The sequence below is a fragment of the Equus quagga genome, chromosome 4 (assembly GCF_021613505.1).
Source record: "Equus quagga isolate Etosha38 chromosome 4, UCLA_HA_Equagga_1.0, whole genome shotgun sequence".
Taxonomy (NCBI): Eukaryota; Metazoa; Chordata; class Mammalia; order Perissodactyla; family Equidae; genus Equus; species Equus quagga.
The window spans coordinates 47,661,626-47,689,365 of NC_060270.1; the positions used below are offsets into that span (position 1 = coordinate 47,661,626).

Here is a 27,740-nt window from a genome sequence, read left to right on the forward strand (position 1 = left end):
ATGAGGTGATTCATGAATGAACAAACATTACCCAACCATTTTACCTACTCACATTTATATCTAGAAATTTTAAATTTTCCATTGGTGCTTAATCTTTAACCCACACGCCAACTCCAGGCCAGGGCTAAGGTACAGATGCGGGGGATGGTTAGATTCGCGTAACAAATCTGAGGTGGCTGTACAGGGCATCACGAGTTAAAGGTACTGATACGGCACTTGTCCTCAGTACTTCTGGTCATGAGCCTTCCAGACATGCTTGCTGCAGAGGTGACTAAGATAAGGAGACACTCTCATAAATGGCAATCCCCACGCTGCTGGCTTTTTAAGTGCCAACACTTTTATACATACGGAAGCAAGCCAAGCTACTCACACTTACGTAAATCTTTAATCTGGAAAAAAGAGCACAACTAGGGCATATATAAATGAAATCGACTTTCAGTACGTTAACACACACCTGGCTTTCTCCAGGTGATTACTCAATGATTTATAACTAAAGCCACTGAGGGCTGGAGAGGAGGATGGAAACAAGTCCATCTTCTGTGGTATGTCTGCAACTACTTCAGTAACATATGTGACGCTACAGCCGAGGGGGCATAGTTTGAGACAGATCTTATGAACCGCAGAACCAAGGCTGGGTCTTCAGCTGGCTCCAGCTCTGTTCACACTTCAGCTGCCTGAACCCTGTCTAGCCAGGCGATAGACAGGCTCCTGTTTAGAGAGAGCTAGGCTTCTCAAGACACTGCTGAGAGCTGAGAGGCCTCTTCTTCAAGCCGAAATATAGCCCTGGATATTGATGTTGAAGGCAAAATGGCAAACTGATTAATTCAGTATAACAATTAAAGGTGACAATGACAACTCCTATGATTTGTATATCACTTAATAGTTTATAAAGTGCCAGGCACAGAACTTAACGTGCATGATACTCAGAAGAGCCTCTAACATAGGCAACATCGTAGCTTTAAATTCTAGATAAAAAAATCTTCAGGAGCAATTAAGTAACTTAAGGCCAGCTAAGTGGGTGACAAGATTCATAGCCTAGTACTCTGACTGGAAATGCTGTGCCTTTTCTGTCTTATTTTATTGTATATCAACAACCTAAATACCAAAAAGAACCACATTTGAAGATCAAAAATCAAATGTAATCCTCCCCAATACTTGTGTGTCACATAAGAACACTGGACCAGTGAGCAGAATTACATCCAGAGAGTTTTGAGCAATAGAATGGACCAATTATTTCAGAGTAAATGGAAATGCTGTTTTAAGGAACAGGATATTTGTCAGAAGACAGAAAGTAGAGAACTGATGGTTTAATTTGTGCCAAATTGAGCTGCCTTTAAGATATTAATAAAGCTATCAGGGCTGGCCCCATGGCCGAGTGGTTAAGTTTGTGTCTGTAAAGCCGACGCGTTTCAAAGAGTGTGTAGGAATATAAAATTCTCCTAACTTTGGTAAAGTCTTGTACCCAACACATCGGGCAAAGAAGTTTTTCTAAGAAGAGTTGTTACATATGAGAAATATGGGTTACTAACTTTAGAAGGACCATAATAAATGTGCAATAAAACCAATTATAATGTAATGTGCATAATTTAACCCTTACTAATGATTCAGCAGTCATTTCTAAACGTGACACTGTCTCAATATTATTATTATGAGAAAAAACTATCATTTTTCTATGGAAGTGAACAATAGTATTCTTGTCAATAGAATGCTAAATAACAAAGGAGCGCACTACACTGTCTTGGTATTGATTGCTTAAGAACTTACTTAGATTCTCACTTGGTCTCCTTTTTTTTAAGGAATAGGAACAGTAAAGGAGAATCACCTAATTTTAGATGAGAAAAAATTCTCAGATATTGTCAAACAGTTTCCTTTCCCCTCCTTCCTCCACAAGATAAAAATGACTCCAACAAGGGCCGGCCCCGTGGTATAGAGGTTAAGTTCAGTGCGCTTCACTTTGGTGGCCCAGGTTCACAGGTTCAGATCCTGAGTGCAGACCTACACCTCTTGTCAGTCATGCCGTGGCAGCAACCCAAATATAAAGTGGAGGAAGATTGGCACAGTTGTTAGCTCAGGGCTAATCTTCCCCAGTGAAAAAAAAAAAAGACTTCAACAAGCCAGCCAGCCAAATCTTGATAAATGCCTATTATGTGTTGGACACCTTGCAAGGAAGTGGAGATCCAGTGATGAACAGGATACTAGGGTCCCTGGCCTTGTGGAGTTTAAATGCTAAAAGGGAAGACAACTAACAATGATCAAATAAACAAACAAATGAAACACCCATATAACTAACTTAAAATATTCTTAAAATCACACAGGGAGTTGGAGGCAAAGCCCCACCTGTGCTCATGTTTCCTCCTGCTAATCCAGTGTTCTACTACAGCAGGATGCCAGGATCTCAAAACAAAGGAAAGAAATCCAAGAGAAAATGCAGACTAAAGAGAGACAGACAAGGTTCAGAAAGAGGAAACTTCACCGTGCTCTGAGGGCAGGGGATTTCCCTGGTACATCTTTTAATTTAGCATTGCCAACCCTCTCTGTAATCGTTCCTCAGACAAAATAAACCAGAAAACGAAAAATAAAGTTGCTGCAAATCTGCTGATAACGGAAACTAAAGCAGAATGGACACTAAGTCCTCTGCTCTTTTCCTCACAAGCTCCCAACCCTCACGCACACACTCTGCTGATTGTGGAACATTTTCCTAACTTCCTATAGAAAAATCAATTCCTCCCAAGGACTTAAAGCCTTGAAAGAGATTCCAATTCTTTTATTATTGGCTGCCAAATGGGTCTGTCAGGGCAAAGGGCAATCCCCCACGGTCCCTTCTGCTCATCATTTTCACAGTGTTGAAGGTGAAACATACCACTGATTTAATTCCAGGTTGTAATTACCAAAGGGACGCAGTCGAGGCTGATGTTTATAGCTCAGCTCTTGGCTGAACAAAATGGGGGAAAGCATTCCCGGGCTTCCACCTAACAGGCGCCATTATTTCTCCACAGGGGCTCTGATTCTGGCCGACTCTTGAAACAATCCTCATTGGAGAATGACCAACCAAACCAAAATTTAAATGCATTTTTAAATAGATTTCTCGTCTCTCCCTGGACAAGGGCAATGGAATATATATAATTGCAACAGGTTTTATCCATTAACTAATCCCCAAAACAATGGAATGAGGTAAAGTGTGTACTTCTGCTATAACCCCCAAAACACTTATTTTAACTACTATCTGAAATTTTCAGGTTACATCAATTTGGAAAAAGAAGAGATGGCTTCCCAAATGACAGAAAATTAACTTGGATGTTTCACTTTTTCTTTTTTATATGCTTTTTTAACCTTTGGGTCTACGTGAAGCTTTTCCCTGTAACATTTGAAAAATGTTTCATAAATTACTATGGAGGCATGGAAAATGAAACTCAAGACATCTGTTTAAGAAATTTTTATATATAAATTATTCAAAAAGTTAATGATGAAGTTAAAAAAACTGAGAAAAACCATGGCCAGTATAGAATAAAAGGAAAAATTTGCTTCATACTATGTGATCTCAACATGGGTTCAGGAAGGCAAATGGCCAAACTGTCACTGAAATTGTTCTAACAGTCTTCTTCATTGCAACAGCTACCGCTCAGTGAACGCCCACTGGGCTACACACCTCACATGACATCTCTCTTAATGCTCATCTCTACCACATCAAGTAGGTATTCCCATATGTGGGGAAAGAATCTGTAAAAGTTACACGGGAGCAGCCATGGCGGGATGTGAAACAGGCCTCTCCAAGTAATGTCCATGGTCTTCCCAACTGTAGGATTTGCCCTGTATTCCCATGGTTTCAACCCTAATCAGACTAACAACGTTTATATATAATGGAAATGATGGTGATGAGTGTGATAAGACTGAACTCCCTCTTACCTAAATCCACTTTCTGACAACTGGAAAAAAAAGCCTAAATTTTTTCTCAAGTTGAAGCCCTCAGATTACTTTTTCCTCAAACACCTCCCAGCCTTGCACTAAAAAGTAAAGCACAAAACACACACATACAACATGGAAGAGCCTATGACAGCAGAGCCTGCTGAGTTGGAATGACAAGATTCCTCTGTTCTCCTCCCCTAAGTCCACAGTATCTTTAAAGTAAATGGGTTCAGTCCTTCTCAACCTAGGAACACATAGTGCTGTTGACTGCACCTCAGAGCAGAACACAGTTGTCCCTTCAACTCCAGATATTCGTCTTATGGTAAGATTATCTGCTCATTACTGACATTTGTATTTTGTCAATTTGATCAATTTATCTTTACAGCACTTTCAGCTAGTGAATTATGTAATGAATGCTACAATCAAGAACTCCTCCATTGACTCAGCTGAGACTTACTAATGTAACATCTTTAATCATTTACTTGCCTCCCTCCTCAATTTTCTTAGAATAACGGGCCGTCTCATAAGTGAGTAGCTGGTATTTTAGTACTGGAGATGCATAAGAAGGCACAGCACACATCCACACTCACACTGTCAGAAAGCAACGCAAGATAAAGTAAATGCATCCATCAAGGCAGGCTCTGTCGCTGACTTCGAGATCACATCATAGTGGGAAACAGGGCAGTAAACTCAGAAACAAACACCTGGGTTGCAATCCTGGTTCTACTCAGGGTCTCAGCTTCCTCGTGTGGAAAATCAGACTGGTGAAAACCAGAGATGAAGACAAGCACTCAGCACAGTGCACATCCTACAGAGGAGTTACTAACATTGTCACCTCCAGCACCAAGATAGGGTGGGCCATTTTCTCAGCTGTCCCACTGTTTGCTGATTAATAATTAGGACTAGTCATTATCTTTCCCTCCCTCTTTCTTTGACAACAGCTTTATGAGATACAATTTACATATGATAAAATCTGTCCTTTTAAAGTGTCTGATTCAGTGCTTTTTAGTCTATTCACAGACTTGAGTGACCATCACCATTACTGACTTCCAGATCACTTTCATCACCCCCAAAGAAATATCACACCCTTAAGCAGTCACTCACTAATTATGTCTCCTCTAGCCCCTGGCAACAACTAATCTACCTTCAGTGTCTATGGATTTGCCTATTTAGGATGTTATATATAAATGGAATGATAGGGTATACAGCATTAGTGTCTGGCTCCTTTCACTTAACACAGTATTTTCAAGGTTCATCCATGTTTTAGCATATATCAGTACTTCATTCCTTCTTATGGCTGAAATGATATTCCAGTGTATGGTTATGACACATCATGTTTATCTATTCAAAAGCAGACAGACATTTGGGTTGTTTCCACTTTGGAGCTATTATCAATAATGCTGCTGTGAACATTCAGGTATAAGTTTTTGTGTGGAAATGTATTTTTCTTTCCTCTTGGGTATATGTCCAGGAGTGGAATAGCTGAGTCATATGGTGACTCTCTATTTAACAATTTGAGGAAATGACAGATCGCTTTCCAAAGCAAGTGTACCATTTTACACTCCCACATGCAGTGTATGAGGGTTCCAATTTCTCCATAACCCTACCAACACTTGTTATTATCTATCTTTTTGACTAAAGCCATCCTAGTATGTGTGAAGTACATTGCATTGTGGTTTTGATTTGCATTTCCCTCATGGATAATGACGTCCAGTAACTTTTCATATGCAAATTGGCCATTTGATAGCTTCTTTGGAGAAATGTCTATTCTGATCCTTTGCCCATTTTCAAATTGAGTTGTCCTTTTATTCTGGATTTGTAGGATTTCTTTATATATTCTAGATACAGGTTGCTCCTGAAATATATGATTTACATATATTTTCTCCCACTTGATGAATTTTCCTTTCATTTTGTTGATGGTGTCCTTTGAAGCACAAAAAGTTTTAATTTGGATGAAGTCAAATTTACCTATTTTTTTTCTTTTGCTGCCTGTGCTTTTGGTGTTACACCTAAGAATCCTTTGTCTAATCCAAGGCTACAAAATTTTACTCCTAGAGTTATATAGTTTTAGCTCTTACGCTTATGTCTATAATCCGTTTTGAGTTAATTTTTGTATATGGCATGAGGTAGAGGTCCAATTTCATTCTTTTGCATTTGCATATCCAGTTGTCCTGGCACTATTTGTTGAAGAAACTATCCCTTCCTCTTCTGAATTGTCTTGGCACTCCTCTGTCAAATCCACATTCAGAACTTGCCGGTATACATCACTCTGATCCAGCAAATTTTCCAGCTATCAGTTGTTTTATTGTTCTACTTGAACCTGCAAATCTATGAACCTGTCCTATATTTACTTTATCTCAGGTTGGCCAATCGCATATATTTAAAAACGCTTATCCCTTATCAAGTACCTACTATGTACCAGGCCGTGTTCTAGTTTCTCAGATATAGTCCCAGTGAGGCGCTAAGAGTTCTTGGGGATGGTTATAAAATGTATTGTATTTCATGACAAAGATGGAGACAAAGTGCCAAAAATGCTGAAAAAACAGAACAATCATTTCTGTGTTGGAGCTTCTGAAAGGGTCACAATGAGGAGGGGCATTTGAATGAGAAGGACTGAACTGTCAGACAAAGAGGGGCTCTAGAGTATTCCAAGAAGAGGGAAATAATGGGCACAGAAGTATGTAGTTGAGAAAAGGCCAGATGTATCCAGGGGACAGAAGTTTAAGGAGGCAGCAATGTGGGGCAACAGGTAGAGGTCACCTGGAAAGGAGAGCAGGGTTGAGTATCAAGGATCCATAATCTACATTAGAGAACTCGAACTCCACTTCTATGCAATGTACGCCCAACTCTAGACCTGAACAAGGAAGTCACATGTATTTGAGGAAAAGGACTGTGGGAATAAGAGATAGAACTGACTCCCATAGGGACACACTAGTATTGGGCATTTCTCACATTACGTCCAGGTGGGAGGGGAATTTTTTTTTTTTTTGATGATTCTTCCTTTCTACAACTGCAGGACAACAATGCGTTTTTCTCCTTAGATCTCCTGGGGCTGAGAAGTCTCCTAAGACATTTTATACTTGGTTCCATCCTCCTCATTTCGTTGAAGTGTGTATGCAGTCAGCCTTAAAGAAGACGTTGTACACACATCCTATCAGTTTCTCAATTTTCTTCATAGTCATCATCTCTATTACTCAGACACTTTCCTGTCAAATATCATTAAAGATATAGTGCTACCACCGAAGGTCATCAACTCTGGGCCCATCCTCTGACCAGGGAGCCCAATCTAAATGGAGCTGAAGACATGCCTCACAGACTGCTTCTCTTTTTCAATTCAGAATCCAAATTACTCCATTTTTACTATTCTTCCAATATCTTCCAGCACTTTCTGCGATAATTCTCAGTTGAGAAAGTGTCTCACGATGCTTCCATCATCAGCTTTATGAAAGTGAGTTTACAGCTCTGCTTCTACTCTTTCTACTTGAATTTTCTATAGACGTTTCAGAACGAGAAATATACCACAATCTGAAATTCTCTGTTTTTTCTAGGACTCCCAATAAATGTTTTGCGGTTAGTACAATCACAGCAACACCACTAGCAAGAAAAAGCACAGTGCAGCTTCTCTCCGTGAGAACATTCAACTTTTCACTGGTATTCCTTAAATGGACCTTTAGCATAAAAGGAGGTGTTATTCCTGCCATCACAATGGTGAGAACTGTACTCTGCTTCAATGGAATGAAACATTTCCTCAAAATAGAGGAGAAGACATAATGGAATTCTACATTCCTTGTTTTTTTCTGTTACTTAACTGGTGACGTGACGTCACATGTTCTAGCCACAAGGGCCTGGTCTCCACCCTTTTCTCCCCACAGTGATTCTTATTTACAAAGACTTGTGTAGAACGAGTCATTTATTTGCAACAGGGGGAAGACTGGCCAACATTCTGGCTACTCAAAAAGAAAAAAGATGTCAAATTGGCTCATGTAAAAGTAGGAATGGAAAAAATGAAATTATAGTGGCTGCACTATGGCTTAGTGAAGAAATGGATAAGTTTTTACATCAGAGAAGGATAAATCTTCTTTGATTCCTGCCTGCACTTCACAGTAATTTTCCTATGTAGCTGCCAATTTTTTTCACCCTAGCAAAATCATTAAAAACTGAAAATTACAGATTTTGAAACCACTTTAAAAGCAGACAGAGAAACAGAGACAGAATAGAAAGAAAAAAAGAAATCTGGAAGGACATAATCTAAAAAATGTTAACACAATGATTATCTTCTGTGGGCAGTAAAATTATAAATATTTTCTTTTTTGTACTCTTCTATCTTTTCTGATTCTTTCCCAATGAGTAAAGGATGCCTTTATAATCAGTAAAAAAGAACAGAAGAGGCAAAGAGAGAGAAAAAGAGTTGGTAGTTAGGTATTTGGAAGAAAGTTGTACAGGGAGAAGCATGAGGCGTTCACCTGTGCCGAGCCCAGGACAAAAGCTACAGTATATAATGACACCCCCGTTCCAGGCACGGTGAACATTTTAAACCTGATTCAGGTATAGGATAGAATTTTATCCTTTAACATTTTTTAATCCTTCCAACATCCCTCTGAAATTGCTATTACTTTTCCATTGTTATTGCTATTTTACTTCAGAGAAAATCAAATTTCAGAGAAATATTAGTACAAACAGCCAAGTTCTCACATCATACTCAGTAATTCATCAAGCCCAGGTCATGCCACACTATGGAGGAATGGGACTCCCATAATAGAGGGCAGGCCCTATTTAGGTTAGCAATGTCTCCTTTGATATTTTTACTAATAAGTCTCTGCATTTTTTCCCCCAGCAAATTGTGGTACAGATGGAAGGAAATCTCTCAGGCAGCAGACTCTATGAAGGAATCACTGTCAAACGGTCAAGTGTGAAACCCACTGCGGCTAAGGGCAGCCCAGCAGCCTGCTTTGTTTTCCTCCCTCCGAATCTCTTGCAAGTCAAGTAGCAGGACTCAGGAAAGGCTGTATGGCACCACAAAAAGGATGACAACTCTAGCATTATCCTAACTAAATTCATCCTGGAATACGCTTCTGAAACCTCAACATATATTCTCTTGGAACAATGACAGTGCCCATAGTGAGTGGAAAAGTCCATCAAATAGTTCACCTGTGAGATGTAACCTGGAGGCACATGGATGGGAGGAATGGATCCATTGGGTGACATCATGGGAACTTCAGCAGGTCCTAAAAGAGGCAAGAGTAACATATTAACACTTGAAGAAACATAGATTATTCAAAATAATCATTGGTTATTTCCAAAATATTACCAAAACTTAAGAGAATTAATCACTTTGACTATTTTCTCTTCAGTAATTGGTACACTGTGCCTTAAACTTGAAACCACACATAAAAACAAATTCTTCAGCTATTCAAGTCGGGGGGAGGGGGAAACTATGAGCATCTTTATAAATATTTAATAATTCCTAAAGCTTCAAGTTCCATAAACCAAGGCTGTTCAGGTAAGAGTACTCTAACAAAGTGGGGCAAAGTTTCCTTTTTTTCTTTTGACTTTAAAAGAATGTATTATTAAAAAATGCTTAAACAAATAACTTTTTAAATGAGTTGATCTCCTCTAGTTTAAAAAGCTCCCATAGACTTTGGGTCTACAATTTTCATTTCGATTAACATGCCATTAATCGGAAATAGAAGAAACCTTTAAAACACTGAATTTGGTATGCCTCATGTTATAAGGCAGGGAAAAAAATACATCATATTTTAAATCTAGGCACTATTAGGAATATTCATGCGAAATTTACTTGGATTACGTCAAAGTAAAGCATTCAATTAACGAGAGGTTAGTTTCAAAATATTAAATTCAACAAATGTTAATCACATGTCTAAGACAAACAACGAATGGCAAGGCAACACTCAGTTACCTAAGACCCACACTGAGTTAATATTTAATTACAAAGAAACGGAGTGTCATAACATCGAAATCAACTTCTGACCCCCTTCCAAAGGTCCTACGATTAAATGGTTTGCCTAGAAGGGCAAGAACCTCACGGTCACTGGTTTTCAGTTTGGTAGCTGGCTTCCCCATTTAGCACCCCACTTCCCAACCGTCAATCCAAAACTGTGTTTCTAGTCTGAGATGCGACTTCCTGGCTCCAAGTGCCTTGTGTTGTTTATTTGCTTTCTCCTAATGTGTGTGGTGCTGCCGGCAATGAAAATTGCCCAGCTGTAACAAAAACCAAGAAAAATACAACACTTTTCTTGGCAAAAGAAGACAGATCCTGCCACCCAGTGCTGCATTTACATGTAAGCATAATGCACCTTTCACCTCACAGTACAAAGCAGTGTTATAACCACTTCACAGGAGAGGAGTAGCGGGGGATGTGGAGGGACAGTAATGCTGGCGTGCCTGTCAACAGGGCCGCAAGTATGGGAAAAAACATGGGAGCAGGGCAGAAAAGATGTTAATATTTACATGTTTACATTCTATGTATAAACATACACAAATCCACAGCGGACTCTCACATGCTAACACACCAACAATCATCTGAAGCAGAAGATGACGATGGCCTAAGATGGGCATGACCCCATAAGGATGATTTAAACTAATACATCCACCACCACTGAAGGCACTTTCCCAATCCATCTTCCAAATCCATCTTTCTCATCAGCTGCGGCATTTTTGCCAAAACCATCAAGACATTTAGGTATATACTAAATATTTTTATTTCAATTAAATCACTAAAAAAAAATCATAGACAATTATCTCAGCCTTCTAGCCTGAGCACTATGTGAAATCCAACGGTCAATGTCCTTGGCTCTATAAGCGTCAAGAGCATGGCCTCTGCCTGGTTTCATCCTCCAGCTCACTATTCATACTGGTTGGGTGACGTCGGACAATTCACTTATTAGCCTTTCTGAGCCTCACTTCTCAACAGTTATAAATAAGAATAACAATTCCTACCTCACTGGGTTGGGTTTAAAGATTACATTCAATAATACATGCAAAAGCACTTAGAGCAATGCATGGCACAATAATTACTCATCAAAATGTTAGGAATCTTCACAATTTCTTAAAAATTTTATTTATAGCTTTTTGTTATAATTACATTGTTAAGTACTGATTTCTTTAATAGCACACGTCCCTGTACCGCATAAAATCAACAAGTATACACTTCACACAATATTGACTTAAGAGGCAAACCTTCCCCATCAGATAAATATCAAATATTTCACAGAACAGAGTATGAAAAGAAAAGCTACTACCTCAATAAAGTATTGCTTTTTAATCACCAAAATGTATACCAGGCAAACAGTCTCTTAACCCCAGGCATGACCCCCAAAACTGTTAAAGTCATTTGTATAAAATGCTTTAAAGAATGTAGGACAAGTAAGTGATTTACAGCCGGAAAATGTTTTCTTCCTGGCCTTGATTTCAAAAGTAGCCAAATGACTTTAACATGCTTATTCCCCCTTCCTCTTGTCAGTGTCATCAAAACTCTTTCAAAGGGCATTGTGAAATTTACAGTAACGGCTTCTGAAATTCAACTGTGCCTTGGAACCCCAAGGTTCCTCTCCTTTCTGAAATAAACCACTGCACCCACAGGCATTCAGGAGTTCAAAAACTAGTCTAAAAAAAAAAAAAGATCCCATTCACAATGGTGGTATGAGAAAAGTTACTGTCTCTCTAAATACTTATCTGCCAATCAGTGAGGCTGCCTGTCCTCTGCTCAACTGTCTGTGTTTGAGAACCTCCTGATACTATTCTAACTCTTCCCTAATTAAAACACAAGCTATGTTCCTAAACTTCTACAACTACGAGGTCCTTTTGACTTGTTTTTAATTGATACCCTCAAGACATACAAGACTGAAAGGCTATAGCCCTCAGAATATGGTGAAAAATGGTTCTCTTCTTGCTCAAACCACTAACACTGGCTATAAGGAAAAAAAAAAGCCACACAATCTTCTCAAACAAACCAACTTCCTCTCTGACTATATTGGAAAATCACTGAACTATTAAACTTTTTGAAAAAAGTTTTTAGATCTCTTAAGGTATTTGGAGCCCCCTTTAATTAAACACTCTTGTTACGTACAAACAGGTCTACAAAGATATATGGACGTACAGATTAAATAATTTTAAAACAAATGTAAACAAACATACTTCCAAAATACTGTCAGTGAGTTTTTTTCTTTTTTTGAGAAACTAATTAAGAAGCTCCGCTAGAGACCACATGAACTCTTCCACAGACAGATGAAAAATGTCACATACACAATTTCTAGAACTGGAAGTAGAATGTTCGGTAAGAGCCAAGCAACACCATGAAAAAATGCCTTGGGAATTTTGATCAATTTCAGGTTTTAGGCTGTGATTTCAACAGTCAAGAATTTCTTTTTTTCATTGAACAGATGTGAGACACAAACAAGAACTATGATTGGTGTATAGTCATTAAAAATTTTAAATGCAATATGCAAGTACATAGTGTAACATCTTAAAAATCTGCTAGCATGTTAATGAATTGATTTTTCATTTAGTACTTACGGCAAACCTTGAACGAGAAAGGTTGGCAAGCTGCTTAATTATTCAATCAATAATTCATGCAACGATCCTATGACTTTATTCCCACATCAAAGAGACTGAAGGAAAGCCCAGCAATATGGTATTTTTAGGACCACACATGCTCATGGAGAGCTTCTGAGCCCCCGCCAAGGCTGTGGGCCCATTCTGTCTCACTCTGTGTTTCTTCCCTCCTACCAGGGATCCCCCAGAGCTCACACATTTACTTAACCCTTGCTCTGATGCTATCTGCAGAATATTCACCCATTCTGGGAGCAGAGTTAACTGGACTGACTCGAGGTAAATGTACAAATAGAGGTTTAGATACCTAAAAGTGGTGGAAAGTGGGAATCCAGGCTATAAATTATCAATTAAACGAACCTCAGAAAAAGACCAGCTATAAATAATTGATTATATCACAATTCTGGACATGTTTAAATAGCATTTTTATAAGCTAAGTACTCACTATGAGGTAACAAGTAGTGAATAAATAGAATTTTATTATCACACTTGTCTGTAAACTGCTACTGGTGTGTCCAATTGGCTATTTTCAACAACAGCCTTTAGCAGCAATACATCACATTCTTATCTTATTACCTTAAATATTATCTTGTTCAAAAAGCATGTAAAGGGACCAAGATCACAACACAGCAAGATAAAAGAAAACTAATGAGAAAAATACAGCAAAGGCAAAATAGTGATGTTATAAAATCCAATAAACTCTGTAAAAGTGACCCTCGAGTCTTTCTAAATAAGTCAAAAGAGAGAAATTCTCGCTGGAAGGAATAGTCATAAGGACAAGGCTACAGCTAGTAGGTAAGCAGATAATTATGGTGAAAATAATTACCACTAGAAACTGTCTAAATAAAAGTGTACGTGCGCTGTTTGCCATGAGTCTAAGACTGAATATGAAATGTGAGGTCTTCTGATGAATCTTGTGAATGTCTAATAAAGAATTTCCAATTATTCATGGTGACTCAAGACACGTAGACAAGCTAAGAGATTATGTAGGCACTTTGGGGACCACTGACGTTCTTTTCTTAATTATTCAACACTGATTAATCCCACAAGAGAACTAAAAGGAATACAAAGATAATGACACACAGGTTCTAACCTCCAAGAAGCTTAACCTCTAGTGCAACAGTTCTTAAATGTTAGCAAGCATCAGAATCACCCTGAGGGCTTCTTAAGATCCAGACTGCTAAGCTCCACTTCCCACAGTTTCAGAATCAGCAGGTCTGGGGTGGCTCCCAAGAGTTAGCATTTCTAACAAGTTCTCAGGTGGTATAGCTGCCGCTGTCCAGGGGCCACACTTTGACTACCTCTGACTTAGTGGGTTAAAAGACGGTAAGCATCCACAGCAGACATCATTCTCAACAGTTAAAGACTGAAAGCTTTCCCCCTAAGATCAGGAACAAAACAAGGATGCCCATTTTCACCACTGCGATTCAACACTGTACGAGAAGTTCTGGCCAGAACAATTAGGCTTAAAAAAAGGGCATCCAAATTAGGAAGGAAGAAGGGACACTCTATTTGCAGATGACATAATCCTATGCAGAGAGAACCCCAAGACTTCCATTAAAAGACCTACTAAAGCTAATAAATGAATTCAGTAAGTTTGCAAGGTACAACAGCCACATACAAGTCAACTGCGTTTCCATAAACCAGCAGTGAACAATGTGAAAAGGAAATTAAGAAAACAAGTCCATTTTTTACAACAGCATCCAAAAGAATAAAAGATGTAGGAATGAATTTAACCAAGGGGGTGAAAGACTTTCCAACAAACTACAAAACACCGCTAAAAGAAACTGAAGACAACCTAAATACACGGGATGAATGAACACCCAATAAAGACGTGGAACGGAAGACTCAACATCGTTAAGATGGCAATGCTACTCAAAGCAGTCTACAAGGCCAATGAAATTTCTCTCAAAATTCTAATGGTCTTTTTGGCAGAAATGGAAAAGCCAATCCCCAAATTCACATGGAATTGCAAGAGGTCCCAAACAGAAAGAATAAACTTGGAGCCCTGACAACATACAAAAATAGACTCAAAATGGATCACAGACCTAAATATAAGACGTAAAATCACAAAACTCAAAACAAAACACAGGTATATTTTCATGATGCTGTACTCAAAAGCACAAGCAACAACAACAAAATAAACCAGACTTCATAAAAATTAAAGACTTTTATCAGCAAAGTGAACAGACAATATAGAATGGAAAAAAATGTCTGCAAATCATATATCTGATAAGAGACCTATATCACAAATATATAAAGAATTCTCACAACTCAACAAAAAGACAAACAACCCCATTTGAAAATGGGCAAAGGGCTTGAGCAGACATTTCACCAAAGATATACAAATAGCCAAGAAGCACATGAGAAGACGCTCAACATCATTAGTCATTAGGGAAATGCAAATCAAAACCACAATGAGCTATCGCTTCACACGCACTAAGATGGCCATTCTCAGAAAAATGGAAAATAAGTGTCGGCAAGGAAGTGGAGAAATTGGAACTCTGTACAATTGCCAGTAGGAATATAAAGCGGGACAGCTGCTGTGGAAACCAGTTTGGCACTTCCTCAAAAAGTTAAACATAAAATTAGCATATGACCCAGCAATTCTACTCCTAGGGATATACCCAGAAGAATCGAAAACTGAGACTCAAACATGTACATGTACACACATGTTCACAGCAGCGCTATTCACAACAGCCAGAAGGTGGAAACAGCCAAAACGTCCTTTAGGGGATGAAGGATAAATAGAATGTGATATAATACAAACAATGGAATATTACTCAGCCATAAATAGAAATGAAGGACTGATCTATGCTACAATGTGGATGAACCTTGAAAACATTATGCTAAGTAAAAGAAGCCACATACAAAAGGTCACAAATCGTGTGATTCCATTTACACGAAATATCAAGAATAAAAAAACCAGTAGAGACAGAACTCAAATCTGTCGTTTCCAAGGGTTAAGGAGTGGGAGGGATTTGGGAAGCAACTGCTTAATGGGTGCAGAGTTTCCTTTCGGGATGCCGAAAATGTTTCAGAACCAGATAGAAGCAGTGATTGCACAACACTGTGAATGTACTAAATGCCAATGAATTAAAATAATTCATTTTATGTTATGTGCATTTCACCTCAATAAAAATATTTTTTTTTAAAAGAGAGACGAGCATGTAACTAAAGAATGGTAAGACAAGTAAAACTGGGGTTGCTAATAATCTACCAAAAAGCAACAGAGTACAAATCTCCTAGAACACATCCTCATTCCTTCCACATTCATATTTGGGAGGATGCTATTTCTAGACACTGTGCTATGCGAAGACCAGTAAAACGCATTCTCTATCCTCAAAGGACTGACAGGCTAATTATGGGGATACAGACATATAAACAAATAAACACAAGGAGGCACTTCGGCACTGTTTAAATTTAGCAAGATTTTAAAAGATGATCATCCCGTGGACACGTAAGCAGTTATAGAAGTGATCGGTTAAAAGGCCCTTAGGATTTCGTAGACATCTCACTGTTTTGCAAATAAAGAAACTGAGGCACAGAAGCACACCGAGCAGCAGGCAGATGATGAAACAACAGGGTCTAGAACTCAATTCTTCTAGTTTTTAGCCCAATGTTGTTTCTAATTTTACCTTCCTTCAAGAATAAAATTTGCTGTTCCTGAAAACGCTGCTGTAAAGTCATTTTCTCTCAAGGGTTAATTTTCATACACAGCCAGGTATAGATGACACATTTCTCTGACTCAGATACACTGGTCTCTCCAACCTGTAACAAGGTATTCTTCCCAAAGGCATCCTGCCAGAGAGGAAAGAGGCTGGAAAGAGCAGAATCTGAGCACACAAAGAAGAAAAGCCTGCGAGCTGGTGAGGCCTGTGTTCAGTGTGGGCTCTACCATTCCTAGCACGACCTTGGGCAAGTTACTTAAAATCTCTGACTGATCAGCACTTTTCCAACCTACAAAAAGGGATGACCAGAGCTACTGTCAATGGTTGTTCTGAGAAATGGAAAATGTAATGCATATAAAGTACCTAGCACAGTGGATTGCCAAATAATGGGATTTCAAAACAACTTTAACACTGTGCCACAGAAGAAAAATACTGCATGAACAAAGAGGTTAACAGAGAGTAATTATTTACCACAGAGACAAAGAATTACCTAGTTTCTCAAATGAGCAAGTTAGTTGTTTTGTTCTCCACATTTTCTCTTCTAAAAACACGTCCCTATCTTGTAGCTTGGAAATACTACCTCCCTTTTTAGAATGTAACATATTCGAGATACATGAATTATAATTATAATTATTAAAAACTAAAGACCAAAGAATGGCTGCTTTCCCATAGTTATCTACTTCCCCATCCCCAATCCAAACCCTCTACTTCTCCCCAAATTACCTGTTATCTTTCCCTAGTTTCTAGGAAACCTTAGAAAGTTGGGCGTACCTAACACGCTAAATGTCCTGAGACAGGTCTATCTAAATCAAGCACCAGCCCTTGTTTTCTGAAAGTCGATCCTCCACATCTCTCTGACATTGGCTCTATTACAAGAATTTCTAGTCTGGGTCACCCATTGTCCTGAAAAGTGGCAAGTGATCATAACAACAAATTGCCCAACGACTAAAGATTCCTGCGGAAACCTTCCTGAAGTAAACCACTACCAAGAACCAAAACTGAGTTACTGACAGAATTCATGAAGAATGGGTCACCACTATCTTATCATTTAACCATTTCAAAATGCAAGAAGGTGCCATATCAGTTAAGAAATCTGTTTCACCAATTTGAAACATAAGTCTTTTTTCCCCACATATTCCCCTTTGAACTTGTTTTGCTATTAAAAGGGTATCAGGAGCTGGGAGACAAGGGTTTAATTCTCACATAAGACTAAACTTCATAAATCCAAATTTTCCTCAATTTCAAAAAAATTGAGGTATTTACCAAAACTACTTTATCAAGTTGTTTTAAGGCTTAAATGTTAATGAAATCTATGTAATTACTGTGTGATCACAATATCGGTTAATATTTTATTGAATTAAATTCAATAAACAATTATTGTGCAAGATGCTGTAAGGAATTAAAAGCCATGCAGAGGATGTTACAACAGATATGTTACTAACAAACTACTACATAAACAAGCGGCAATTGTTTCATTAGAAGCCAAGAGTTCTGGAGCTGGACAATAAAAATTATCCATGGGGTGGGCAGAAGGAGCATATTTAAAACTCTTACTGACTGGCAATGAATGGTAAAGGAAGTTGGCAAGTCCATTCATAACAGGCGTGATAGCCTAACACAGTTTTTAAAAGAACTTGATTTAAATTCAGGGCTACAGAAATACAAGCTGTAGGACTGTCAAAGATATTGGGTACTATGAGACAGGCCGGTAACACAGCCTTCGACTCCTGGTTTCAGAACTCTGGATTGCTGCTTTGTTCGGTTCCACAAACCTTTCTAGTTGCCAGACCCTGTGCAGGATGCCAAGGACACAATGACATTGAGGAGAACAAGCATTTCTGTTCTTAATTATGGAGAGAATGGCATGCAGAATGAGTAATGCACAGGTGCACAAAAGTGGGGGAGGGGACAAGCCAGCTTTGTGTCCTGCTTTTGGCCTGAGGTTTCTGTGACAGACACTGTGCATCTCAGCATGGAGGCAGGCAGACAGCCCAGATATCTCAAGCAGCATGAGCATTTGGTACAAGTCTAGTCTAGCAATAAAAACGATTCAAGAATTAGGTAGAAGGCCTATGAGAAATGGTTCAAGAAGTTGATCTTTGGAAAAAAACAAAACAAAAACCAAACAGTGGGTTCCAGACAGCCAGCCTGATGCTGAAGCTGGGTCTCTCAAGGTCGCAGGGCCCCACTCTTCATGTTAAACTTTATCACCCTATCCAAATGTGAAACAAACTTGCCCAGTGTACAGATGACAAACATTCAGCAGCACCCTGCCAGTTAAACTTATCCACATGAATACTAAGATTCAGTGCATCTTTGTTTTGATTTTCAATGTCAGGTGTTAATGGCAGATAATCCATGGATTTGCTTATTTATGCTTAAACCAGGACCCACACAAACTTCAAAGCTCTGAGGCATGATACAAATACAACTCAGTAATACAGACAGAAGGCTTCTGATATTTTCCAAAGAAAAGGCCCCGCAAATACCAGCAGAAAAATTAAAATAAGAGCATCAGAAAGAGCATTAAGCACTTCATTTCACAGCCTTTAAAAGCCAATCTTTCCCAGCAAGTTTTCTCTTATGCCCAACAAGGGCGTCAGAGCCCCTCACATAGAGTAATGAGGACCAGGAACTACGGGTATTCCAGCTAATAACAGATTCAAGAGGGAGTTACCAGGAAAACTGAGTTGGAGTAGGTGAGCATAATTCCAGTGGAACCCTCCAGATAGTCTTGTTGAAGGTAAAAATGTATTAGAGCAGAGTATGTAAAATTTCATTTTAAATGTCCTGAGAAAAAACACAAACTAGTGTTTTTAAAGAAATATATTAAGCTTATTAATTTTGTTGGGAAAGAATCAGAGAGACAGATTGTTCATGAAAAGCCAGGAGAGCAACTAAGCGACGTGTCAGCAGGAATGGAGCAGAACTTCTTCACTGTGGCCCTGAGTATTTTAAAGGGGTTGCCTTCATTCTCTCACTAGCTTTCTGTGCCTTTAGGAAGGGTTATGAAAGAGAAAAGAGATCAACAAAACCTAGTCCACTCTTCCTCCCCATCCTCCCACACTCCCATCCCATCTGGCTGGCCACAAGGCCCGCTTCTCCTAAGTGGGACAGAACAGCGAGCAAAGGATAGGACAGCAAATAGAATTTTCCTAACAACTCCGTGAGGACCTCAGGGGCAAATGTGCACGTCCTATTTCACCTGTGCTCCACTTTACAATTCCAAAGCCACGCTCCAGAGGGGCAAGTGTGACAACAGCACTGAAATTATTCACCAGACAACAGTATGTGACTGCCGCCCTTACAAGATCTGTTTTACATTACTCGTCTGTCAAAAATGAAAGAACATTAAAAGCATCACCCACCTGAAAGGTGACTTACAAATAAGGATAATGTAGAACTTTACCAACATATCATTACTCAACAAATTGAGGGGAGCTCAATTATCCACTGCTGTAATGAGGTTTACAAAGCCAACCACAGAGCAGCCCTCTTAGCCTCTCTGGGTTGGCTCTTCAGCTGCCCATGGGAGGGTACGCGCCATAAAGGAAGGCCTTGGACAACATCCTAAAGGCATTTTGTTGACAACATTCCAACGCGGTTTACTAACCTAGTTCTTTTAACTCATGTACCTCAAATACAAAGGCAAAAGAGAAATGTCTAGGATCCATGAAATAGAACTACTAAGGAAAACCAATAGTTATTACGGAAATGGAGAAAATAAACCAAATGTTCCATAAAATAAAACACAAATCACAGTTTATCAACTTGAAGCCATTTTCTCTCCAATGTAGAAGGCTGCTCGCTCACTCATAATCTTCCAATGTCAGGTTGGAAGCTGTCTCTCAACCAAAGACCGGCAATCTTCTGAAATTAACTTAATTTGACAAAAGTGTTTTGATTGCTAATAAAAATTCTCTAAATGGTCCAGTGCCTGGGACCTAATAACGGGCTTTGAGATGACTAGTTCAATTTATAGTTCTCATCTCTGCCTTACCTAAACCACATAGAGGAAGCCAGGAAAGTAAATGAAAGGTCCTACAGACCCGCCATGTTTACACAGCCTGCTGCTTTTACTCTTTAGTTTGTAGGCAAAAAACAAAGGGCAGGCTAAGGACTGACAGTAAACAACAGCTACAAATAGGTGAGATTCTCCCACTTGAAGTCTGATCAAAGGCGGTCAGTAAATGCCTCCCAGTAACTGCAGGAAGGCTGGGTCACCCTGACAGGCAATTTTCTCAGCCATAAAAATGACCTGAGACAGTCATTGTTTGAGGGGCAGCGGACTGCTTTATGGCGTAGATGCTTCCTAATCCTGGCACACTGGTTCCCCAGAAACAAACCATTTGACTAAAAAGGCTACAATCTTGCTTTCAAATATCAACCTCCATTTACTAAGAGGACCTGAGACAAATGAAAATGGAGGGTCTACACTTGGGGAATAGGTTATCAGAAAGATCTCCTAGCTGATTCACTGCTGTTTTTCTTGAGCTGAAAAAAAAACAGCAGGCTTTTCAAGAGAATGGCTAAACCTTAAAGTTACCTCATCTAGACAACTACCAGCCTTCAGTTTGCCAGTCAGGAATGGTCAAGACTAGGCCATATTGGGATAGGGAAGAAGGGGAGAAGGGGAAATTATCAATGTTTTCAATAAAAACAACAAAAATACATCAGAAAGAGACTTTCAGCTACAGTACTACCAATGGTTAAACAAGAGCATAGCGATGAACAGATATACATGCTACACAAACAGGACCAACTCATAAATCCCTTCAAGGCAAAATGTCCAGATAATACCCATCCCTCTCCAGATATCCTCTTCCGACTAAACTGTGAGCATAAGACCACCTGAATTTTTGTCTTTTTCATCTCGTTATCTCCATAACTGCCTTTGAGAAATCACTGTGCTTGGTGACTTCTCTTCCTCCTGATTTCACCTGCAAAATCACTCCCTTGTGCATATACACACATCCTGAGGTCCACTGAGACATACCTTCGGCCTCCTACTTACCAAGTTAGAAGAGCAAAACGGTATCAAAATATTTGATTAAAAATTTCCTGGCCACAGATATGAGGTCATGTCTGTTAGGCAATGTGTTGCTAGAATAAACATAATAAAGAAAAAGAATGGTTTGGGGCAGAAAGTTCACCTTCTCTGTGAAAAGAGGGGAGGAACTGGACAGATACCTAACATGGAAGGGGCGGGGGCGGGGAATAATCTGGTGGATTGTGGGGAGAACTACAAACTAGGCAAAAAACCACACCCAGAAAATAAACAGACCCAATTAATCTTGACTGAGTTATTTCCCAATTCAGTGTGATGCATTAAAAAGTCTGTGATGGCCACATACTCATGACACTCAAAATGGCAACTCATAAAAAGCATCACAGGAATCTACAGGCTGGTCACTGGTCCATTTCAGCTTTCAAATGGTATTTTTAAAATCTCTTCTCAATCCATCCCAACAAAACCAACTGGAGCTCAGAGGAGGATATGCGATCTAATCTGCCAGGCCTTGGGCAAGTCACTTAACTGTCTAGGCTAACTCCTTCGAATGCAAAGTAAAAGAAAAGAAATCTGACAATTTCTATGCTTCCTTCTACAGCAATATGCTGCATGGCATCGGTGTCATTTAGGTCTATGCTTACAGATTCTACAAAACTGCTGTTAGTTGACAATCCTTAAAATCCTTCCAGCTGTGAGCCTCAAATGTGAGTTACACTAGAATCTCTGAGGCCTTTTAAAAATGTAGATTTCCAGGCCTCTGGAATCTGCTTTTTATTCCACAGGCTGGCACCTCTCTCTTCCTGGCCCCCCTCAACCACAAACCCCCTTGGACTTTGATGTAGGTGTTCTATAAACCAATCAGTAAGAGGAATAATGACCCAGAAAGAACACAATAAAAATAAACAAATAAAAGGGAGAAAAAAATTAAGCACATTCAAGATCCTTGAAGCACATCTCATTTGTACTGACTTTAAGCCAAATTAGCCGAATCTTAATTTCAGCACAATGTTTAAAGTGAAGAGGGAAAAACAGCCAAGTCCCATAAATTTTATCCTTTTAATGGGTATTTAATTGAACATATTTCAACTAACAAAGATAAGTATAATTTGGCTAAAAATAGTCCTCTAGCTTTAGTCATAATAAATCAACTATTATTATAGTTCCATGGCAACAACAAAATGATCATAGGATTTTATAAAATACAGAATAATAGCACTCTATTAAGAAGCAGTCTATGCAATTACTGTATTTATTTATATGATTACTAGCCACCAGTGACAGTTTAATACAAAACACTATGCATCTACGAACAAGGAGAGCAGTTGATAAAATCTTTATAAACATTTCTAGTTGACAGACAAGATCACAGAATCAGAATCCCCTTGGGGGTGGGAAAGGATCTGTCATCCAGTCCAATAGCCCATTTAAGTCTTGAACTGCTGAACAAAATCTCTAGCAAGTGGCCAGAATACTTCAAGTAACAGAGAGTCCACTTTCTCAAAAAGCAGCAAATTCCATTTTTTAGCAATCTGAATTGATAAAGGGTTATCCCTTTCAATAAGCAGAAATCTGAATTCTGTTTCGAAGAGCCAGACAGACTATACGTAACCTCAATTCCACAAAACAATCCTTCAGAGATACTTGGAGAGTTAAAGCTCCTCAGGCCTCCTCTTCTACAGACAGAAACACTTGGAATTTCTTGACCCTCTCCTTCTATGCAATGGCTTCCAACCACATTGGCATGGGTCATTCTAACAACCTGCCTTTCTAGGGCCCTTTTTAAATTTAGGTTCTACAAACAGGGCATTCCATCACTGTAAACACAAAGTGTGGAGAATCATCACTGCCCTCATCTACTCACAGTCAAGTTCAGGCAGAAACAAGACCACCAGCCTCTAGCCCATACCATGGCCAGCTCACCAATGAAGATGAATCACTGAATCTTCCATGACTCTGGTGACCCATGGGCCTTCGCAGTTGGAACTCAAGTCATTGCAGAGTTAGGCAGAGCCTGAGCAACAGGGTCCTGCCAAGTTCAAACCTGAGGGAGGTCATGGTTTCACTGTTTTTTCATTGTGAATTGTACTAGGTTATTGAGATCATCGGTATTCGAATCAGCACCAGGCACTATTTAAATATTTGTATTTTCATATTTATATGCTATGAGTAATTTTATGTTATATTATATGAAATCATTTCGATATTATAGTTATATGCTTTTAGTGTATGTTTTAAGTGTGTGTGTACTATTATATGAAATCGTAGCATAAAGTTCACTCTACATGAAACAGTCTCATTATCTGTAACTATAACCCAAAGGTTTTTATAACAGAATAGCCAGGCATTAAAGGACAAGTCTGATTTAATCAAGATACTTCATAGTTTTTCAATCTCAACTTTTGCAAATGTGTCAGTGGCAAAATTTCAACTCTCTAGGAATGTATAAAAATAATACCTTAATGATTCTACATATGGGTAACACATCTAAAAAGCAAATAACTTCTCAGCTGACAGTTCTCTCACATGAGCCAGGAAAAAGAACATTTTCTGCCCTAAACCTTAATGCCTTATTCTTTTCAACATTCTTCCTAAGCAAATCTTTTCAATTTTTGCACGTAGGTAGGAAGTTTTTTTAAAAGTATTACAAAAAAGCAGAATTTAAGAAAAATTAATACTTAGGTCTTCTTTAACCCTAAAATAATCTAATACTGATTCATTTTACTGAAACACAACAATAACTTTAATGGCCTTTATTCCACCGCTCCCTACCCAGAAAAAGAATGAATACAACAGCTTATAAACCTAGCAAGAAGGTTTGTAACTACCTTCCACTTTAGTGAAATTTCATGAATTTTTTTCAAAGTGCCAATACAATTTGTAAACTATTTTGGAAAGGTTCTACTCAGATACTTGTTTCTAAGTATTTTATCATTTACAAAAACAAAACTTGCCTTTTGTGATAGCTTGCTTCTTCATTTTACTTCACTCTGCAGGTTTTTCATGAGCAATGTTTGCAGGATAATTATATTGCTATGGGCTTACAGGAACTTACAGAACTCTCAATTAATGAGGTTCCCAGAGAGATTATCCATTCAAAAAAAATAAAAATTTGTCTACGTTTACTAGTGATTCAAAGACTGGAATTCCTACTGTGGCCCAACAGAGCATGAAGAAGAAAGAAAAAATGATGCATCTTTTTATGTGTAGTATAGGGGCATATTTTAATAAATATCACATTTCACTACCAATGAAATGCAACATAATTTCATATGCTACTAAAAAAGAAAAAAATGCTAATTGCATTCAACTGACATTCAGTCAATTGTAAGATGCATCCCAATTTAAAAGATATTTAAATGGAAGTGGACATATGCTTTTAAGATTCATCAAGTACAGTACAGTTTAAGAAGAAATGGAAAGAAATCAGAAAGCTCATAATCCCAACCTGTAGACCTGTCTAATGGCCCAGTGGGTATGCAAGAGCTTTGCAGACACAATCACAAACTTCTCATTAACGACCTGATATGGATCTATCATAGCATCCAGTTGTAAGTCTAATGTCCCAGGAACTACCAAAATTCATTTCCTGTACAAAACTCCCAAGATATAATTACAGAGTAGCTAATCTAAATAAGTGGACTCTACCCCATTCTCCTTTAACTTCAAATTCAGATCCACTGTACTTCAGTTGGACTCAGTATTCCTGTAACCAACTCACTTGTTTTCTTCAGTTAAATATAAAGCAATTTTTAGATTTTTTTGAATAGCCAAAATTTACAAAAAAGACAGGTCACTGTCCCTTTGAAGAGACTGGCAGTCTCACCACACACTAAATCTAAAACTGAAGACAATTTCTGAGATCAGCCGTGGATCTAGCTTTCGTCATATCCTGAAAACAACCAACCACTGGTTCACAACTCTTAGGACAACTGTTTAGCAAAGTGAAAAAATTTACTTTAAGGTTATCATCATCTCTGGAAAGATGGAGCGTAAACAGTGCTAGGAAAGTTCAGTCATCCCACAGACTCAGCAAAACATCTGATTTGCATTAAAATGCCATGTCTTATAAATATACGCGTTTTCTAAATCTCAGTATCGACATAATGAAAAATAATGCTTTATCCCTTGTTTTAAAGAGGTCTGCATTGACCTTAGTCTCATTAATTCTTGGAATGTAATAACTAATAAACAATTAATACTTTCTGCTTAAAAAAATAAATTATACTCTGTCTTCTCCACTTGCTTTCTATCTACCTCCTCACCCCCATCCTCTGGAAGAAGGCTATATGGGGAGGGGCTTAAAATAAATACATGTATTATTCACATTTTGAAAAAGCCATTTCTGACAGTAGACAGTAGCCAACCTAATCTCTGACGGCTGTAAGTGTATCGTAATTAAAGTTCTAACTACTATTGCTCTCCAGCCGTTGGAAGAAATGCCAGATTCCTTCAATTTGTGTTTCATCTCTCCCTCTGTTCTTCTTGCTCCCAGGTGTTCATATCACAATATTCTTATTAATGTCAGCCACAGGAAAGGAAGAAAGTTCTGGATTTTAACCGCCCCTGTGCCGTCCTCACCTGGGCTGCACAGGATGAGATTTACCAGGAAATTAAAAGACAAATCTTCTCTCTAAAGACTTAGGAAAAAGAATGACTGTTAATGCTAAAGTTGCATTTAGCTATGTTTTGATGTCCCAATTTTATGAAATTCACTACTCACAAAACGATTCAATACATCTGGAGAAGACTAGGCTATGAAAACTTACCAAACAGAAACATAACCGTCAGAAGGATATGCACACAAAAGCAAAAAGTGGTCAGACCTGATCCACAAAGGGCTCTGGTCACTTTCCTCCCTGGAAACTCTACTATTTATTTGACATTCATTGTCTCTTAATGATTTACTTAATGATTGGGGAGCAAGTACTAATAATGTTATGAGTTATTTCTACTTCTACTTTTGAGTGGATATCAGGCAAAAGTTAACACCAAACAAGTTTTCCAGTTTCTCACACAAATGAATATCTTAGCCACAATTTACAGATTCGTCCTAAACCAAGGAGAAAGACTGCTGCAAGCTACTGGCTGGCAGCTGGAAGAACATTAAAGTGGTGATCGCAGGTGTCATTCAGAAAGCTGGGGCTGGGGATTCTCTGGGTGTGAAGACATCAATCCTCTAATGAGCTCTTTGATGAGGCAGTTTGGGAGCCCCTCAAAAAACAGGTTCAGAATAGTCAAAACAGACCCAAGACATATAAAACAAACAAAATGAACAAACACAGGCAACAAGACCAAAACAAAGACTCCTATAACAAGTCAGGAGAGGCAAAAAGCTGAACTGTTCTTTTCTGTCATAATTTCTCCCTCAAAAGAAGGAACTTGAACAAACTTTCTTCAGTTGAGAGCAAACTCAATATTAAAACTTCTGGATGGGTTTCATGGGCTTGACACATTCACAAAAATTTTAAATTCAGCTACAATGTTTACAAACTACATAAAATATCACAATATAGTGTGATCTACTTTTTTTTAATAACTGATTTTCTGAAATATCTCTAGAGTATACTTCTAAACGAACTTTCTTTTTGATGGGCTCCTAGAAATAAATGATAAAACTTGCCTTATGTTACTCATGCAAAAACTATTTTGACTCCTATTTAGGAGTCATATGACCTCCTCTTCATTTCGTGCACCATTTCAGATGACCAGTAACTACCAGACATAGCATTAATGACCTGTAATAAATATAACTCCTAAAAAACTCATATTACCTTACAGTAGTAAAAAATAGTCTAAAAACATTGCTTCCAAGCCTTATACTCTCATCACATCATAAAGAAATATATGGTTGAATAATTTATATATCTACTTTTCATATACAAGACACAAGTATATACAAATCTCCTGGTTTTATACTGATACCTTATAATGATTCATTGCTTCAAGTTTGAAGCCAAAATGTCAATTAAGCACTGACGAAATTTACGACCCAGCCCTACCTACTAGACCACAATGTAATCCAATCAACTTATAATAATAACTACTATGGAAAAAATTAAATATGGAACTCCTCTCTGTGATAAAAATAGATATAGGAGAGGGGCAAATGCCTTCACCTATAGAAGACACTGTCTTTCTGAAGTGATCTCAGCTTCCTAGTACTTGGGATTTTAAGTAACTTGAAACACTTCTACAAAACACACTGCAAGAAATAAAGGAAAGAAAAACTGAAAACTCTGCACAGAGAAGGCAGGTTTCTTTACCGGCCAACCACAATGAAACAGGTGTGGCACAGATACTGGGCCATACTCTTCTAGGTTCAATTCCAAGCTCCACCAGTTACTAGCTGTGTGATCCTAGGCATATGGCTAAACCTCTCTCTGTGCCTCAGCTTCCTTATCCTTAAAATGAGGAAAGTAATAGTACCAATCTCACAAGATCGTCTGAGGAAGAAGTGAGTTAGTAACCTAAGGGCTTAGAGGAACGGCTGGCATGTGCTTGGCTCCCCAGGAGGGATAGCTAGGAGCATTATTACTACACCACAGCTGTGGCCGCCATTTCCTCTCCTGCCTCAACTGTCCCTACTA

At 38.5% G+C, this 27,740-nt stretch overlaps 1 protein-coding gene across 6 annotated transcripts in view; it reads right to left on the minus strand.

Moving 5' to 3' along the window:
• The window catches only part of FNDC3B (fibronectin type III domain containing 3B), a 331,748-nt gene that overhangs the window by 153,323 nt on the left and 150,685 nt on the right, over positions 1–27,740 (minus strand). For all 6 annotated transcript variants that reach the window (XM_046658126.1, XM_046658125.1, XM_046658127.1 and 3 more), the window contains exon 4: positions 9,052–9,128. In XM_046658126.1, coding sequence (XP_046514082.1) covers positions 9,052–9,128 — 77 coding nt within the window. The remainder of the gene's footprint in view (positions 1–9,051; positions 9,129–27,740) is intronic.